At 40.3% G+C, this 18,537-nt stretch overlaps 1 protein-coding gene across 2 annotated transcripts in view; it reads left to right on the top strand.

Annotated features, from left to right (window-relative positions):
* The window catches only part of GPD2 (glycerol-3-phosphate dehydrogenase 2), a 256,583-nt gene that overhangs the window by 99,206 nt on the left and 138,840 nt on the right, over positions 1-18,537 (top strand). For both annotated transcript variants that reach the window (XM_077447659.1, XM_077447660.1), the window contains exon 6: positions 4,763-4,926. In XM_077447659.1, the coding sequence (XP_077303785.1) occupies positions 4,763-4,926 (164 nt within the window). The remainder of the gene's footprint in view (positions 1-4,762; positions 4,927-18,537) is intronic.

The following is an 18,537-nucleotide window of genomic DNA, read 5'->3' as shown; positions in this document are numbered from 1 at the left end:
GATCCACAAACATGTATCAAACTTCTGGGTAATAACTCAGGCTTCTTTACATTAAACAGGGGCACCAGGCAGGGGTGCCCATTATCCCCACTCCTTTTTGCTTTGGCTATCGAGCCCCTTGCCTGTGCTATCCAGAATAATACAAGCATTAAAGGATACACTAATGCCACGTACACATGACCGGAAAAGGTCTGACGGTCTCCCCTACGGACGTTCGACAGAGTTACGACGGACTTCCAAAATGGACTTGTACACACACAAACGGACTAAAGTCCGTGTGTTCTGAACGTGATGACGTACGACGGGACTAGAAAGGGAAGTTCAATAGCCAGTAGCCAATAGCTGCCCTTGCGTCGTATTTGGCCTGTCGGACCAGCATACAGACGAACGATTTTTCCAATAGGAATTGAGTCCGTTGGACAGATTTGAAACATGTTCTATTTCTAGGTCCATTGGATTTTTTAAAAGAAAGACGATCGGACTATCCGACAGAATGATTCCGTCGGACCTAGTCTGCCGGAAAGTCCGGTCATGTGTACACGGCATAAGGGTTCTAAAGAATTCAAATTAAGCCTCTATGCCAGGGATATGCAATTAGCGGACCTCCAGCTGTTGTAGAACTACAAGTCCCATGAGGCATAGCAAGACACTCAGAGGCAGAAGCATGATGGGACTTTTAGTTTTGCAACAGCTGGAGGTCCGCTAATTGCATATCCCTGCTCTATGCGGACGATGCCCTTTTTATTTCTCACTGAACCACTTACATCCCTGCCAAACCTTACTAAAGTATTGAATATATTTCATGACCTTACAGGTTTAAGCGTAAACCTATCCCAAATGTTCTGCTTTGCCCATAAACATTCCACCAGTGTTGACACTAAGGGAGAAATTTATATTTAATTGTGCTCTAACTCATTTACATATTTAGGAATCCATATCACCCCCTCATTTAAAACTTTATTTCTGGCAAATTATCCAACCTTAATTTAACAACATTAAAAATCTACTTAAACTATGGTCAATGTATCACATTTCATTCATGGGAAGAATAGACACTACAAAAATGGTTATTTTACCCAAACTTTTTTATTTTTCTTTAGAGCCCTACCCCTCTTAATCCTTCAAAACACTTTTGATTCACTCCAAAGAGATATCAATAGATTTATCTGGCAAAGTAAAAATCCCAGGTTCAGCTAATTTTTGATGTTTAGACCTCAATCTAAAGGAGGGTTAAGCATTCTGAATCTATGGCTATATTATCTTTCAGCAAGATTCACTCAACTAGCACAATGGTACGCTTCAGCCACACAAATCCCCTTGCTTTTATTTGAAGAGCAGTCAGTTCTTCCATACTACCACAAGGCCTACTATGGTCCAAGTCTGTCTTACCACTCAAAATTAGTCCCCTAAACATCGTAGTAACTCATTCCTTACAATTATGGAACTGAAACAAAAACAAATTTAACATGTCCTCCGACATCCCTCCCTTAGCATGCTTCCTGGGTGATCCTTACTTCTCTATCCCAGATAACAACCAAAATTCTGTATGGCAACTCCACAAACTAAGAAATCTAAAATCGATTATCTAAAATAACGAATTTCGTTCTTTTATAGAACTACAAACAAAATGTAACCAGAATATAACCTTGCACATTCAGAATAAATGAACTATACAAAATTAGACAATTCTATCAAAAATACTATTCACTCACTCTTCATACTCCCTTCTCACAATTTGAATAAATATGCTTATCCTCCCCAAGGGATAGAGGATTGATATCTAGAACTTACAAAAGTTTGAATGAATTCAACATGGCAGTTCAATCACAATCTCGGTTAAATCACAACCTATGCTCCAATGGGAGTACAACCTGGACCAATCTTTCTCACCTGAACAATGGGATGCTATTATCGTAAAGTTGCAAAAATGCACCAAAACAACTTCCATCAGAGAATCTGCTATAAAGCTCCATTACAGGTGGTATCGTACCCCTGACAAAATTAAATAATTCTATCCATTAACATCCCCCCTTTGTTTTAGGGGTTGCCCCACACAAGGTAAATTATTACATACCTTTTGGGATTGCAAACATCTCAACCATATGGCAAAAAGCAAGTCTCAAGATAGAACAAATAACAGGAAATCCATTGAACCATAGATTTCAACTGGCGTTCTACTGCCATCCCATGGCCTCAGGTCCTAAACCATATGGTAAATATAAAATGATCAGAATGCAGATACTATAGACTTTTGACACCATGTATATATATAAGAAAAAATGGACACCTTGGGAAATATATTTATTGGAATAACATTTTTTTACAGATATTTTGTTTCGCACATTTTATACTTATCCTATCCTTACAATTGGACTTACACTTCCTCATGTACATAACGGTTAGATAAGATCTTATGTCAGATGCTTTACTGATGGAATTCTTCTGTATATTTGAACAATATGTCTGAAATTGTTAAAAATTTGACATATCCCCTATTTTGTACTCCACACTCAAGCGGACTTGCATTTTGTACTTTCACCTTTCATATATCTCACCATAAGTACTTTCAAGACCTTTTCTATATTAAAAATCGTTTCTAAACAAAAGAAAGCATAAAAGAGACCAATATGCCACATAGTGTGAACCAGATACCACAATTTTATTAAAAACTAGAAACTGCACTTACATAGAAAAAAGCCAGATACAGTGCTGTATAATCACATCAGCATGAAGGGATACATCCAGATCGCAATGATGTCACTTGAGCATCCTTGCCTTGACCAGTTAAATCAAATATGACATTCTCAAAGGACAATTCCGAGGCATTGTCTAAAAATTCAAACTGTATATGGACCAACTTTGGAGTAGGTGTACTTGCACTTATCCTTTGCAGTGTGTGTATGCAAAATGTTCTGGTTCTGTGCCTTCACTTCCCCTACATGCTCCACCTGAACTCTGTGTGATTCAGTAAACTATTCTAAAGACAAACCCTGCAGTGCAAGCATCCACATAGTAAAGGTTGCTGGGGAGCTGCAGCAGGGACTGCAGCCTTCTCTGCTTTCCACTCTTAAGAGGCTCCATCCCTGGACTTGGTAAAGAGGAACTGAACGCTTTAACTTATGCCCAGAAAAAAGCAAACTGGGGACAAAGGAAGAGTCACTAGTATTGCCTGTGGTCTTCCTGCAGCTGATCGTTCCTCTGACTTAATGTCCTGTTCTGCACTGTATCTTTGTGTGGAGGTGGCAATATTTGTGGTGGAGGCAGGGCTTTGCTTTCTTATGTCAGAGCCTCTAGCACAGAGTACAGTGAGCCATATAGTAGTGACATCACCAAATCTCACTCCAAATCTCCTGAGACTAACCGTAAGAGGCAACAGTGCCTTAAATCCACTAATGACTAAGCGCATGTGAAGTGTGTGTAACGCGTCTACCCAGCATTCTGATGCCTGTCATTTTTAGGATGTCAAAATAAAGAGGATTTTGACCTACATTGGTGTGCAACCATTTTTTCTAATTTCCTTAGATCGCATACTGTAGTGTTTCTCAACTCTAGTCCTCAAGGCGCCCCAAGGGGTCATGTTTTCAGGATTTTCTGAATGAAAGGAGGAAACAGCTCTGTTAATTACTAAAGCAGTGAAACTGATCAAGTCACCTGTGCAAAATTATAGAAAGCCTGAAAACATGACCCATTGGGGTACCTTGTGGACTGGAGTTGAGAAACACTGCTTTAGATAACCATCAATGAGACTGTAGGGGTGCCTAGGCGCACTCGCATACCAGGACGTGTACTTTTTTTTTTTTTTTCAGGGGGAAATCCAGACAAAGGCAAATTTTTCCAGTTACTGCACAATTAACATTTCTAGATGGTCCTTTTCAACCAGGGTGCCCTGAGGTTTCTTCAGGGGTGCTTTGGCAAAATGCCTAAAAATTGCCCAAAAATTAGTTAAACCAGTGATGCCATCAGTGTTAATCACCTGCACAGCATCCTTGTCTGACCCAACCCTGCCCCTCTCCGTCAGCACTGGGGTCGCATTAGCTGAGCGATGGAGAGAAACTGAGGGAGAGGAGAAACACTGAAATACTAGTCAGTACTAGAAAGAAAAAGTGTATTTGAAAGAAAAAATCCCCTCTAATGTTTAGTGTCCTGCGTGTGTCGATGCTGTCGCATTATGTAAAACCATTAGAAAAGATTTTTGCATTTTAGAATGGGGTGCCTTGAGACTGTCCATAATTTTAAAGAGTACCTGGAGATTGTCCATAATTCGAAAGGGTGCCATGAGATTAACCATAATTTTAAAGGGTACCTTAACTGAAAAAAGGATGAGCAACACCGGTCTACATAATATAGCAAATCGTCTTCACTCTTTTAGTTTAGGTCCACAATAATAAGAGGCTAAGACTTACTTGTTTAGTCAAACCTGTTTTTTTTAACCCTCACCATACTTTGAACAGGGTAAAATTATTATAAAGATTCATCGTGATCAAATTTTATACTGAAATTAGGAAATTCAATTGAGCAACAAAAGTTGTTCTCCCCTCAAAACACATTAATATGTAAGGCAATTTGGTTCCCATGGAACATTAGTTGACAAGGAATTGCAGCTTTGCTGCCCATAACAACCAACCAGCCCATCTTAGGTATTGCAGAAGGTAGAACAAAAAATTACTGTGATTGGTTGCTACTTTTAAATGATAAAAGATTAACTGATAAAAAAAAGTTCTAATATTCAATGTATGTGCCATTGTTCTTTGTTTTGAATTAGGTGGTGGCAGTTACCGTACTACTGGGTTGGCATAAAGGCCTATGATCTTGTAGCTGGCAGCCAGTGCCTAAAAAGCAGTTATGTTCTCAGTAAATCCAAAGCCTTAGAATTGTTTCCAATGCTTCAAAAAGACAGACTTGTGGGAGCCATTGTCTACTATGATGGTATGTATCTGATGTATTATTCTTCTAATTACATGTTTTAAACTGATTAATGCTTATCTGATCCAAAAACAAAAAATATAGTGTATTACAAATGACTTGTATTTCATATGTGGTGGCGGAAATGGTTTTAATTTTGTTTAGTCTTTTTTCCCTTATCTTCAGTTGGTGGTCCTTCTAATAACCACCTGGCCTAGGGTGGCTCACTTACTCAGCTGTATCTATAGAAAAGCAATGTTTGTCACTCGGCTGTTATCCATATCTGAAGAACAAACACATTTTCCTTCCTTCATCTCCATTACATGGAGGGCCAGGAAATAGTAGTTCACAGAAGATATCTTGGAAGTAAAATGACCTTTTTGAGATTTCAGTTCAATTTGCAGGAAGCTAAGCATACTGACTATAGTAAATATATCAGGAGAATCCTTCCTTAGGTCAATTTATTGCCCCCTCATCCATTAGGATGTGGTCCCAGAACCTCAGTATGGCACACAAAGACTACTATGATCAACAGGTTTGGTCACAATATAGGAGGCCCAGAATGGGCCCAAACATTTATTATTATACAAAATTATAAATAGGATACAAATATTACAAACTTCATTAGAAATCCACAACATGGCAATATTGTCATTATAACATCACCACAGGTTTGGACCACTCATACAACGCTACATATTGGTAACCTTTGGATCTACAATAGTAAGCTAGACAACTTCTTACCCTGCAATATTAAGGGGATTACCCTTAAGGAACACTTATCTTATCATGGTTCTGTTCTGTTTGAGCGCCGCTCAAAACTGGAGGATGACCAATATCCCTGCTGGTGTCTGGAATGTGGGAGCAGCAATCAGCGCACTAATTCAAAAGTGTAAGCATATACAAAATGAGACACCCCTCAATCTGACCCGGTGCTTCAAATATGAATGTAACTGTGTATGGCCTCAGCCAGCGCTGCTCTGGCCACGCCCTCTGATACATTTCACCCTACCCACTGGGGCTTAGCACCAAACCCTGGTGGGTGGGGTGAAATGCATCAGTGGATGGGGCCAGAGCAGCACTGGCTGAGGCCATACACAGTTGCATTCATATTTGAAACACCGAGTTGGTTTGAGAGGCGTCTCATCTTGCATATGAACTTATCTCACCATTTATCAATATTTCCTCCTAAAGCAGCTCCCACTGCATGGGTGTTAAGTTCTTTCATCTAGAGCAGTGATTCTCAACCAGGGTTCCTCCAAAGGTTGCTAGGGGTTCCTTCAGCATTGGGCAATTTCTGCCTCTCAGATAAGTTCCCACTGAAAATATTGATCTTTTTAGCTATAAGGAGGTAATGCTTCCCAATGACCACAAGTGTAAAGACCATTCCTCTCACTGACTATCACACTAATGTATCATGAGTTGTATATTTCTAAATTTTTGGCAGGAGTTCCTCGAGACTGGACAACTATTTCAAGGGTTACTTTGTGTTGAAAAGGTTGAGAAAGGCTGATCTAGAGCTTGTAGTCACTTTGAATCATGTCTATATTCAAGCCATACAGAATCCACCAGACAATATGTTAGCTTATGCCACGCTGTTGGTCAAGCCTCACAATTGATGTAATTAGTATGTTTCGCTGCATTTCTGGCAAAGTCAACAGGTATTTTGTGCACTTACTGAAAACTTTCTTAGCCCTGAAAAATGAAAACCGTTGCAACCACAGCATCTAAGGTCCACAAAGCTGCAATATATTCTATCTTATATTTTATCTTTTTTTTTTTTTTTTTTTTTTTTTTTACTTTGTGTTTGTTTTGTCATTCTTGAATGCTTAATTTTCAATTTTGTTTGATTTTATGTTACAAATGCAAGTGTCACTTTTTTTTGAGTTAGATATTATTTCAATGGAAATGGAATTATTATTTTTTTTTCTTGATTGATGGCCAATTCTGCTATATTCTGGTTTCCTTGTGAGAATATCTTTGGACAGATTGGTATTTCTGTGGATGGCCTGTGCTTTGACACAGCAGGTACGTTCTGCGCCGCAGCAATAAACTTGATTTTCTTATAGGGAAGCAATTGAAAAATAAGTTAAACGCTTCCCTTCAAACACGGTGTGCAGGTTATAGATTTTAGCACCTTCTTTATAATCTGCCTTTGCGAATTGTAACCTATGAATCACACCTTGGTGAGACTCCCATCCAATGATTTAGAATTCTAGCAATGACTCTGGGCAAAGCCTACAGGGTCCAGGAAGATTAAGAAATACATTTTTAACAAATGAGGAACATCAAGAACAGATCATTGAAGACAAAAGCTATAATCATTCTCCTGGGCAAAGCTATGCAAAGATTATTGTACCCAAAAGAATACTGTTCTCGAAAAGCGAGATGTCAAATGAAAGTTTCATACAAACGATAAAATATGGTATAAATTGCCATGTTTACCTGGCAGAGCTTGTTAACTTTGAAGTTATATTTAAAGGGGTTGTGCAAGCTAAATATGGTAAGCTGGTTGTAGGGGCTAAACAAAATTTTCTTTAGAAGACCAAAACATTATTTGTGACCCTGAACCCCCCCTCCAGCTCCTTTCCCTGCATTTCCTAGTTTTTGTTGTGGCCATGAGTTGAGTTTGCTATTGCAGTTTTCACCTGTGGATGGTGCTGCAACTGAAATCTGGAACTTTTTTCCCCCCATGTGTTCCAAATGTCACTTAACCACTTCCCAACCGGCGCACGCCGATGTACGTCAGCAGAATAGCATGGGCAGGTATATTGGCATACATTTACATCCATTTTTAAATGCCGCCCTGCCATCACGTGCGTGCCGCCGGTGGCGTGCTCGCTTTCCGGTCGGGACCCCCGTGAGTCCAGTCGCGGGTTCCGCGGACTCTATCGCCGCGGGGATACCCGCGATCGTCTCACGGGGCGGCTGAACAAGGAGATGCCGTTGTAAACAGCATCTCCCTGTTCTGCCTAGCAACAAGTGATGCTGATCTCTGCTCCATGTGATTGGAGCAGAGATCAGTGTTCACTAAAACAAAGCCCAGCCCCCCACAGTTAGTAACACGCCCCTAGTAACACTTAACCTCTACACTGCCACCCCCTGGTTAACCCCTTCATTGCCAGTGTCATTTACACGAGAATCACTGCATTTGTATAGCAGTGATTGCTGTATAAATGACAATGGTCCCAAAAATATGTCAAAAATGTCTGATGTGTCTGCCATAATGTCGCAGTCACAATAAAAATCGCCACCATTACTAGTAATAAAAAATTATTAATAAAAATGCCATAAAACTATCCCCTATTTTGTAAACGCTATAACTTTTGTGCAAACCAATCAATAATCGCTTATTGTAATTTTTTTTTCCACAAAAAATATGTAGAAGAGTACGTATCGGCCTAAACTGAGGGAAATTTTTTTTTGTATATATTTTTCGCGGATATTTATTATAACAAAAAGTAAAAAATAATGTGGTTTTTTTCAAAATTGCCGCTCTATTTTTGTTTATAGCGCAAAAAATAAAAACAGCAGGGGTGATCAAATACCACCAAAAGAAAGCTCTATTTGTGGGAAAAAAAAGGACGTCAGTTTTGTTTGGGAACCACTTCGCATGACCGCACAATAGTCAGTTAAAGCGACGCAGTGCCGAATCGCAAAAAGTAGTCTGGTCTTAAGCCAGCAAAATGGTCGGGTCTGAAAGTAGTTCAGTAGTTCCATTAGTACACCCCCCCCCCTACACAAAACACTAAACAGGTATTATATTTGTGAAATTCCTTACCATTGAAGAGAAAAGTCTAATTGAATTTTCAGGAAGTCCTCACTGTAGTTCAAAAAATGCATCATGTATTCTGCCAAGGAGGAGCTGTTAGAACAGTGATTACATCATATCCTCTCCTCTCTCTACCATAATCAAACTACATTTCCCATCATGCTTTGGGAATTGCAGTGAATGTGGCAGGGGTATATAGGCCTGTACATGTTAAATGTGAACAAGCCCACTTCAACATAAATCACACCCCCTCATTCTGCAGCCAGCAAGCCGCACAGGATAGGTAAATTACAGCCTTATAAATGCAAAGCATGTTTGTGTTCTCCCCCTCCAGCCACAACAGGAGATAAACATATTTGCTTTACTTGCTTTATGTAATCATTATTGAACTGTAGATACATGACCATAATTATATTATATTCTACACACTATACTCTGCTGGAATTCAGTATTAGAAAATATTCCTCCTCCTTGCTGTAGCTTTGAGATCTTTCTAACAGCAATCGGTGCTTGTATGGTGTATGCGAGAACATTCCCAGCCGCACCACAGAAAGAAAGTGCCGGGCCATGCTGGTATACATTAGCACGTGACACATGTAAATGTCGGCATGAAAACAAAAAAGTGCAGCGCTAACTTACTAATCAATAACGCAATAATGGTGGAACCCTCTAATGTATGGGAATCTCAATAAGCTTCAATATTATCACAATACCTGTCTCTGTGATATGTAATGTCACATAAAATGTACATCAAACTGAAAATAAGACATAAAAAAATACTGAAAACTTTTCAGTGATGGTGGAAAACCCTCCTACAGATATTTGGCAATGGACAGTGTCCACTGCTTATCAGTGCAGCTTTTCAATGCCCATAAGTTCAGCCTCATCAGTGCCACCTCAGTGCCCATCAGTGCTGACTTATCAGTGCCCATATATGCTGCATCAATGCTGTCTTATCAGTGCCTATAAGTGCGGCATCAGTGCAGTTTATAAGTGCCGCCTCAGTGCCCATAAGTGCCGCATCAGTGCTGTCTTATCAGTGCTGTCTAATCAGTGCAGCTTATCAATGCCAACTCTGTGCCCATCAGTGCCGCCTCAGTGTCCATCAGTGCTGTCTTAGTGCAGTTTATCAGTGCTGCCTCGTCAATGCAGCTTATCAATGGCACCTCAGTGCCCATCAGTGCAATCTATCAGTACCCATCAGTCCAGCTTATCAGTGCCCATCAGTCCATTTTATTAGTGCCCATCAGTGCAGTTTATCAGTGCAGCTTATCGGTGCCCATAAGTGCTGCCTCAGTGCCCATCTGTGTAGCTTATCAGTGGCCATAAGTGCCACCTCAGTGGCCATTAGTGCTGTCTTATCAGTGCCCATAAGTGCTACCTCAGTACAGTTCATATGTGCCCATAAGTCCCATCTAGTTGTGCCCGTGTGTGCAGCATGGATTGTTAGGAGAGCTGCCCAGTGACACAGATCGGCGATATCCCAGTGTGACAGATTGTGCATGTGAAGCTCCGGGCGATGTAATGTCCCACCTCCTTGACCGGCATTGTAATAGACGGCACACTGGTCCAATGCCGGTCCAGGAGGCGGGACTTTACAGCGGCTGGAGTTTCAAATACACAATCTGTCACACCGGGAGATCGCCCCTCTGTGTCATCCATGGGCTCTCCTAATAATCCTATGCAACATGACACGTGGGGTGGATGTTTGGTGGGCGGCCGGTTGGTGTTCTCTCAAAATAGCCAATTCAGCAATATCTCCAATTACGTCATTTTCGGTTACTGTAAATCATCAGCAATTGGAGATTTCAATGACTTGCATTTTGACACAATATCAGCAAGCATGTGCACTCCGGTATATGAATACTTTGCTGTTTTGACAGAAGTACATCCCTGCTTGCTGTAGATAGGACTACTAGTGGGAAGTGACAAGACCGCTGGCTGAGAGTACAGGAGGAATAGCAGCCAGCGGTCTTACAAACAGGAAACCCAAGGGCAGTAACGTTTTTTTCTGTAAAATCATCAGGCTGCTACAGAGGAACTACAGACCTCAGAAGAATATGGATGGCATAGTTGATGAAGGTAGGAGATCAGCAACAAGAAAACAGAAACATTTTTGCCCGGAGTTTTGTTTTAAATAGGCAGCCAATGTCTCTTCAGCAATAAACTAAGCTTGCATGCCTGTTGGGTATCCTCTGCAGAATGTGCACTGAGCTGTACATGCACAGCTTAGTTTACATTTCCAGCATGGTGCCATTGTGCTAGATGGAAATACTCCAGCGCATGCAAGCAGTGATGTCATCCAGCACCAACCAATAAATATGGGGAAAGGCCAGCGCCAGGGACCTCATGGATATGGGACCATTGCAGTAGAGGTGAGTAATCTTGAGTTTAGTTCTGCTTTATTGAACTTACCTGCAGGTGAAATCTGATATAAAAGGTCAAAACATTACATGTCAGGCATAAAACCAGTAAACATAAAACCAATATTTCAACTATGAAGTACTGTAAGCAATCATTAGATGGGTGTCTGTTTATTTTTTTAACCACCCTACTACTACTACTACATTGTAAAAAACATAGCGAACAGCATTTATAAGCGAAAATACACAAGTTTCCATTGCACCCATTGAATGCCTGTTGTTCTCCTGGGAGGAGGGAGGGCCGAGCCGCACTATTAGGAAGCCCAGTTCAGAAATGCACCCACATGAGTGCCCCATAGCACACAGCTTGCTATGAGGGTACTCGGAGAAGATGAGCAGAGAGTGAGCATGAGCAGAAGAGTAGATAAGGGACTGCTCTGTGCAATACTGTTGCACAGAACAGGTAAGTGTAACATGTTTATAAAAAAAAAAGAGTGGTTGTAAAGAGCCTTTACAACCACTTTAACCTTCATGAAATTGTCTCTTGGTCCTTTAGGAGCCAAACCATTTTTGATGCCTTTACGTCAGATAAGAACACAAATGAAGAAATGGTTTGCTTTGAGCAGCACAAACAGTTCTCCTTTCATGCACTGTCTATTCTGAGGCTCTTTATGAGCCCGCAGCAGTTTCCGAATGTTAATGTCTGAGTGCTTGGTGCTTATTCTGTGGTGTGATGGAGGAAGGAAAAAAAAAAAGGAAAGCAACATGGTAACACTGAATTCCTGATAAGGTTCTCTGCCAAACTGTCACAGATTTGGAACAATATTTTTATGAACGGAAAAAAGAAACACATTGGCAAACTGAGAATCTGCTTAATACAAAAGGGCAGCCATTTTACTTGAAATCTTGGTGCACAAACAGAGTAAAAAGATAGCGGCTCTAAATGTCTCTCCCGAGATTCCTGACAAGTTGAAAGACGGCTGGTTATTGTTCAGCTCAAATCGCTCGCTTTGAAACAGATGTGACAGCTATGAAAGTGGATGCTGGTGTTCTGACTGCTGAAAGGAACAGAGACGGGGTATATAAATGAGATGCATGTACCTGACCACTTCGCCTGGTGTGTTTGGGTGCAATAATAGCAATCTGCCATTGTCTGCTTAAATAAGAATTTAAAGGGCCACTAAACTTGAAAAAAAAAAAGATAAGTTACATTAAATAAAAAGATGTAGTAATATTATTCACACCACTGTGTGTTAAATGTCCCCAAGTCTGTGGAGGAATGTACTGTACACATAGTTAAAGGATTTGTATAAGATTGTCCCAAATTTGCTCCCCCTACTCCTCTAGGGCATGTCCTGGCATAAATGTTTTCTTTCACATTAATTGTGTATCAAGAAACATCTTTTATTATCCCAGTAACATCATCCCTAGAATTGTAAATTTCTTGCATCGACAGTTGCTGTGATAAAATGGTACGCCCTCCAGAACTACATCTCCCAAGATCTCTTTCCCTACACACAGTATGTTGGCTAGTTTATGGTAGTCCAAACAGCTGTATTGTTTTACTAGAAAATATATCGATATATGCAAGGGACAAATGGTGGTGACAGGCAGGGTTCTCTAGTCCAGCAGGGGAGAACTTGGACAGGGGCGTCTTTGTCTTCCAGAAGCTGCCCCTGCCGGCTGTTTTATCCTGACATCTGGTACTTGCGGACGTCGACGCACACTAAAGCTTAGTACACACGAATAGTCTCTTTTTTCGTTCAACACAGCGGTCTGAACGAAAAAAAACTGCAGTAGCTCAGGAGGAACCACTGTACTATCAATCAGATGTTAGTACAGCCATCTCCCCTGCTGAGATTTTGTGTTCTGACAGGGGGACGGCCCCCCACCAGAACACATGGAACCAATTGGCACACCTTTTTCGGTCATGCCCCTTCGACAGAAGCTGGCTTCTGCCAGACTGGCTGCCATACACATGGGCCGAATGTCTGATGGTTTTTATTGAACCAACCGATGCCACCTGATATTTGGCCCGTGTGTACTAGGCTTAATAGTAAAGACATCTGATTGGCTGCAGGCAATGTTGACTTTTTTCAGCTCACTATATATATAAACTATATGTGAATAAAGACATCAGTCCATCCAGTTCAACCTGTGTGGATGTGTGTATGCATTTATGTCTTTAGTACTTCCCATATCCCTGTATATTGGTTACTAGAGATGCACAATTCTGGCCAAAATGAGAATCATGATTTTTATTTTTTTGCTTAGAATAAAAAGATCATGATTCTTGCGCCGTAAAATCTTTTACATTATACAAAAAAAAATGGGCTAACTTTACTGGTTAGTTTTTTTTTTTTTCATTAAAATAATAATAAAAAAAAGGCCACTGCGCAAATACAGTGTGACTTAAACTATTGAAACAACCACCATTTTATTCTCTAGGGCAGTGATTCTCAACCAGGGTTCCTCCAGAGGTTGCTAGGGGTTCCTTCAGCATTGGGCCATTCCTGCCTCTCGGATAAGTTCCCACTGACACCATTGATCTTTTTAGCTATCTGTAAGGAGGTAATTATTCCCAATGACCACAAATGTAAGGACCATTCTTCCCACTGACCATCACACTAATGTATCATGAGTTGTATATTTCAAATTTTTAGCAGGGGTTCCCGAGACTGGAGAACGATTTCAAGGGTTCCTCTGTGTGTTAAAGGGGTGAGAAAAGCTGCTCTAGGGTGTCTACTAAAAATATATACATATATATATATATATATATATATATATATATATATATATATATATATATATATATATATATATATATATATATATATATATATATATATAAAAATATGTGTGTGTTTGGAGGTTCCAAGTAATTTTCTATCAAAAAAAATATGCCCAGTTTTTCTCTTCCATTCTTTTGATGGCTGTGGCTTCAGAAGAGCAGAGAGATTTCTTTGCATAGAAAGAATTGTGAAACACTTTAGTCAAGATCGCAATAACGATTCTTGACAATTAATTGTGCAGCTCTATTGGTTACGCTATCCGTTTTTTTTTTTTTAATTAACGAGGAAAGGGGGTTGGTGGGACTTTATATGAGGTACACCCATCCCTGTATTATATGTAAAAGACAGAGCAAAGAGGGTGGGACTTTACATGAAGTACGTGAGGAACAGGATAATCGATTAATTTATAGTAATAAACATATCTATGATATTAAGTTTAACCACTTAAGCCCCAGACCAATTTGCAGCCAAAGGACCAGGCCCCTTTTTGTGATTCGGCACTGCGTCACTTTAACAATTGCGCGGTTGTGCGACGTGACTCCCAAACAAAATTGGCGTCCTTTTTTTTCACAAATAGCGCTTTCTTTTGGTGGTATTTGATCACCTCTGTGGTTTTTATTTTTTGCGCTATAAACCAAGTGACAATTTGGAAAAAAATATAATTTTTTTTGCTATTAATAAATATCCCCCAAAAATATATAAAAATGAATTTTTTTCCTCAGTTTAGGCCGATACATATTCTTCAACATATTTTTGGTAAAAAAAAATCGCAATTAGCGATTATTGATTGGTTTGCGCAAAAGTTATAGCATTTACAAATTAGGGGATAGTTTTATAGCATTTTTATTAATATATATTTTTTTACTACTAATGGCGGTGATCAGCGACTTTTATTGTGACTGCGACATTATGGCGGACACGACAGACATTTTTGACACATTTTTGGGACCATTGTCATTTATACAGCAATCAGTGCTATTTAAATGCAGTGATTCCTGTGTAAATGACACTGGCAGTGAAGGAGTTAACCACTAGGGGGCGAGGAGGGGTTATGTGTGACGTTATGTGTTTTTTTTTATTGTAGGAGGGCGTGGCCTGGCATGTGACATCACTGATCATCTTTCCCTATAACAGGGAACAGACGATCAGGGACAGCCACAGTAGGAAGCACAGGGAGAGGTTTGTTTACACAGACCTCTCCTCGTTCTTCAGCTCTGTGACCCTCTGCTGGTCCCGCGGCCATGGTCACGGAGCTCAGGACCGTGTTGGGGGTGCGCTCCCATCCCACGGCTGGGCACTTAAAAGAGCAATGTACCGGTACGTGCTTGTGCCCAGCCGTGCCATTCTGCCAACGTATATGTGCAGGAGGCGGCCCTTAAGCAGATATACTTTATTCTATTTTGTAACACATTATTAATCGCTTCCCGCCCACCGGCAGTCATATGACGTCCTTGACTTTGAGCAGGTATATCTGAATGATGCCTGCAGCTATAGGCATCATTCAGATATCGGATTTTTCAGCCGGCGATTCCCTACACCATAGGAATGATCATAGCAGCTGTTCCACTGCTTGATCGTTCTTATGGGTGGTGAGAGGGGACACCCCCCTCCTGCCACCCTCTGGTGCTTCTACCGACTCACCGCTTCTATCGGTGAGTCAGAAATCTCTATGGTGTTTACCATAGAGATTTCTGGCGGACCAGATGGTTGCCGGAGTCTCTATGATCATTCGGAGGCCAGGCGCAATGTTATGACGTCATGCCCGGCCTCTGCATTCAAACAAAGGCACTGCCTCGGCTGGGAAGCCAAGATCTTTTTTTTTTTATTTCAGGCTTCCCAGCCTAGAGGTGAGATGCAGGGTTTTATTGACCCCCATATCTCGCTGTAAAGAGGACCGATCATGCCATATTCCTATTACAAGGGATGTTTGCATTCATTGTATTAGGAATAAAAGTGAATTAAAAAATTTTTATTTTAAAAAAAAAAAGTAAAATTAACAATAATTTTTTTTTAAAGCACCCCTGTCCCCGTGTGCTCACACGCAGAAGCGAACACATACGCAAGTCCCGGTCACATATGAAACCGGTATTCAAGCCACACATGTGAGGTATCGCCGCGAAAGTTAGAGAGAGAGCAATAACTCTAGCCCTAGACTGCCTCTGTAACTCAAAACATGTAACCAGTAAAACATTTTAAAGTGTCGCCTATGGGGATATTTAACTACCGAAGTTTGGTGCCATTCCACGAGCATATGCAGTGTTGAAGCGTGACATTTTGGATATCTAATTACTCGCCGTAACTTCATCTTTTACATTATGCAAAAAAATTGGGCTAACTTTACGGTTTTGTTTTTTTAAGCACAGAAAAAACGCGTTCGAAAAATTGCAACAACCGCCTTTGTATTCTCTAGGTTCTTTGCTAAAAAAACATATATAATGTTTGGGGGTTTTAAGAATTTTTGTAGCAAAAAAATATGATTTTTACATGTATGAGAGAACTGTCAGAATTGGCCTGGGTGGCAAGTGGTTAATTCATAGGTAACTATATTTAATTATTCAATAAAACTCATATATGTATATGTGTGTATATGTATGTATGTATGTATATATATATATATATATATATATATATATATATATATATATATATATATATATATATATATATATATATATTACACACACACACACACACACACACACACACACACACACACACACACACACACACACACACACACACACACACACACACATAAGTAGATGCCTGCATAGTTGTAAACTACTCTAATCCATAACATTGAAGAGGGATGAGAAAAAATACAAAATTAAAAACTTTATTTTACATGGATTAATGCACAGTTCGGGATAGTCCATACAGATAAACACATGATGAATAGTAATGGAACCCAAGGTATATAGACTGTAAATAATACAGTAGAAAATATACTGATATGACACATTATTGGAACATGACGTCTGTTGGCTCAACGCGTTTCAGCGACTTATTGTCGCTCGTCAGGAGAAAGCGTGTATCGTGTCCCTACAATGACATAGATACATTTCTGATTGATCCAGATTTCACACATTATCAAACAAAGACAAGGGGTCAGAGCCCCCACTGGTACTTACAGGATATCCATTTATTGATGGCATGGCAGTATGGGCCTTGCTTCTCCCCATAGACGGGGAACACCCCCTCCCCCCGGGAGCTGGGACTGAGTGTTCCATGACGGACAGCCCCCAAAGGCCCCACCCAGGATGGACAGGCATCAGGCAGCGAATGATGTGTAGACATGATATCAGTGGTATCGCTATATCACCAATGTCATGTCTACACATCATTCACTGCCTGATGCCTGTCCATCCTGGGTGGGGCCCATGGGGCCTGTCCGTCATGGAACACTCCGTCTCAGGTCCGGGGGGGGGGCATTCCCCATCTATGGGGAGACGCATGGCCCATACTGCCATGCCATCAATAAATGGATACCCTGTAAGTACCAGTTGGGGCTCTGACCCCTTGTTTTTGTTTGATAATGTGTGAATATACTGGATCAATCAGAAATGTATCTATGTCATTGTAGGGACACAATACACACTTGCTCCTGACGAGCGACAAGAAGTCGTGAAACGCATTGAACAAACAGACGTCGTGTTCCAGTGATGTGTCATATAAGTATATTTTCTAATTATTTCCAGTCTACATACCTTGGGTTCCATTACTATTCATCATATGTTTATCTATCTGTACGGACTGTCCCGAATTGTGCATTTATCCATGTAGAATAACGTTTTTAATTTTGTATATTTTCTCAAACCTCTTAAATTTTAGGGATTAGAGTAGTTTCCAAGTATTGCGGTATCTACTTATGTGTATGTGTGTGTATATATATACAAGTTTTATTGAATAATGAAATATAGGTACCTATGAATTAATAATGTGCTACAAAATAGAATAAAATATATACTATATATCAGTGATGGCGAACCTTGGCACCCCAGATATTTTGAAACTACATTTCCCATGACACTCAACTATACGACAGTGCATGAGCATCATGGGAAATGTAGTTCCAAAACATCTGGGGTGCCAAGGTTTGCCATCATGGATATATATCATAGATATGTTTATTACTATAAATGAATCGATTATCCTGTCCCTCACGTACGTCATGTAACGTCCCACCCTCTTTGCTCTGTCTTTTATCGTTTTTTTAAATTAACACTTTCACTGACAGCAATTGTGGAAGGGAGTCTAAACTGCTTTTCGTCTAACTTTGAGTGACCACATGTCCTTTTGAGCGACCTGAGACTAAACCGTTTTCTTTCTATGCTACAGTCACTATTTAGATACTTATATATTATATATTTCCCTCCTAAACGTCTCTTCTCCGAGGGAAATTAGCTTAATGTTCGTAGCCTTTCCTCACTACTAATTTCAGCCCTCTTATTAGCTTTGCTGCCCTTCTCTGGATTCTCTCCAGTTCCAGCACCTCATCCTTGAGGACTTGTGACCAGAACTAGACCGCATAATTAAGATGTACCTGGACCAGAGTTTTGTAAAGTGGAAGAATTATATATTTATCTCTTTGGCAAGTCCCCTTTTTAATGCATGCTAGTAGTCTGCTGGCCTTGCATGCTGCAACTTGGCATTGCATGCTATTGTTGAGTCTGTCATCAACTAGGACCCCAGATCCTTTCCAATCCTT

Source organism: Lithobates pipiens, unplaced genomic scaffold (assembly GCF_037356315.1).
Source record: "Lithobates pipiens isolate NorthernLeopardFrog02 unplaced genomic scaffold, aLitPip1_a1.2 Scaffold_22, whole genome shotgun sequence".
Lineage (NCBI taxonomy): Eukaryota > Metazoa > Chordata > Amphibia > Anura > Ranidae > Lithobates > Lithobates pipiens.
Note: the sequence above shows the minus strand (reverse complement) of the source record. Positions and strands in the feature narration are given on the sequence as shown.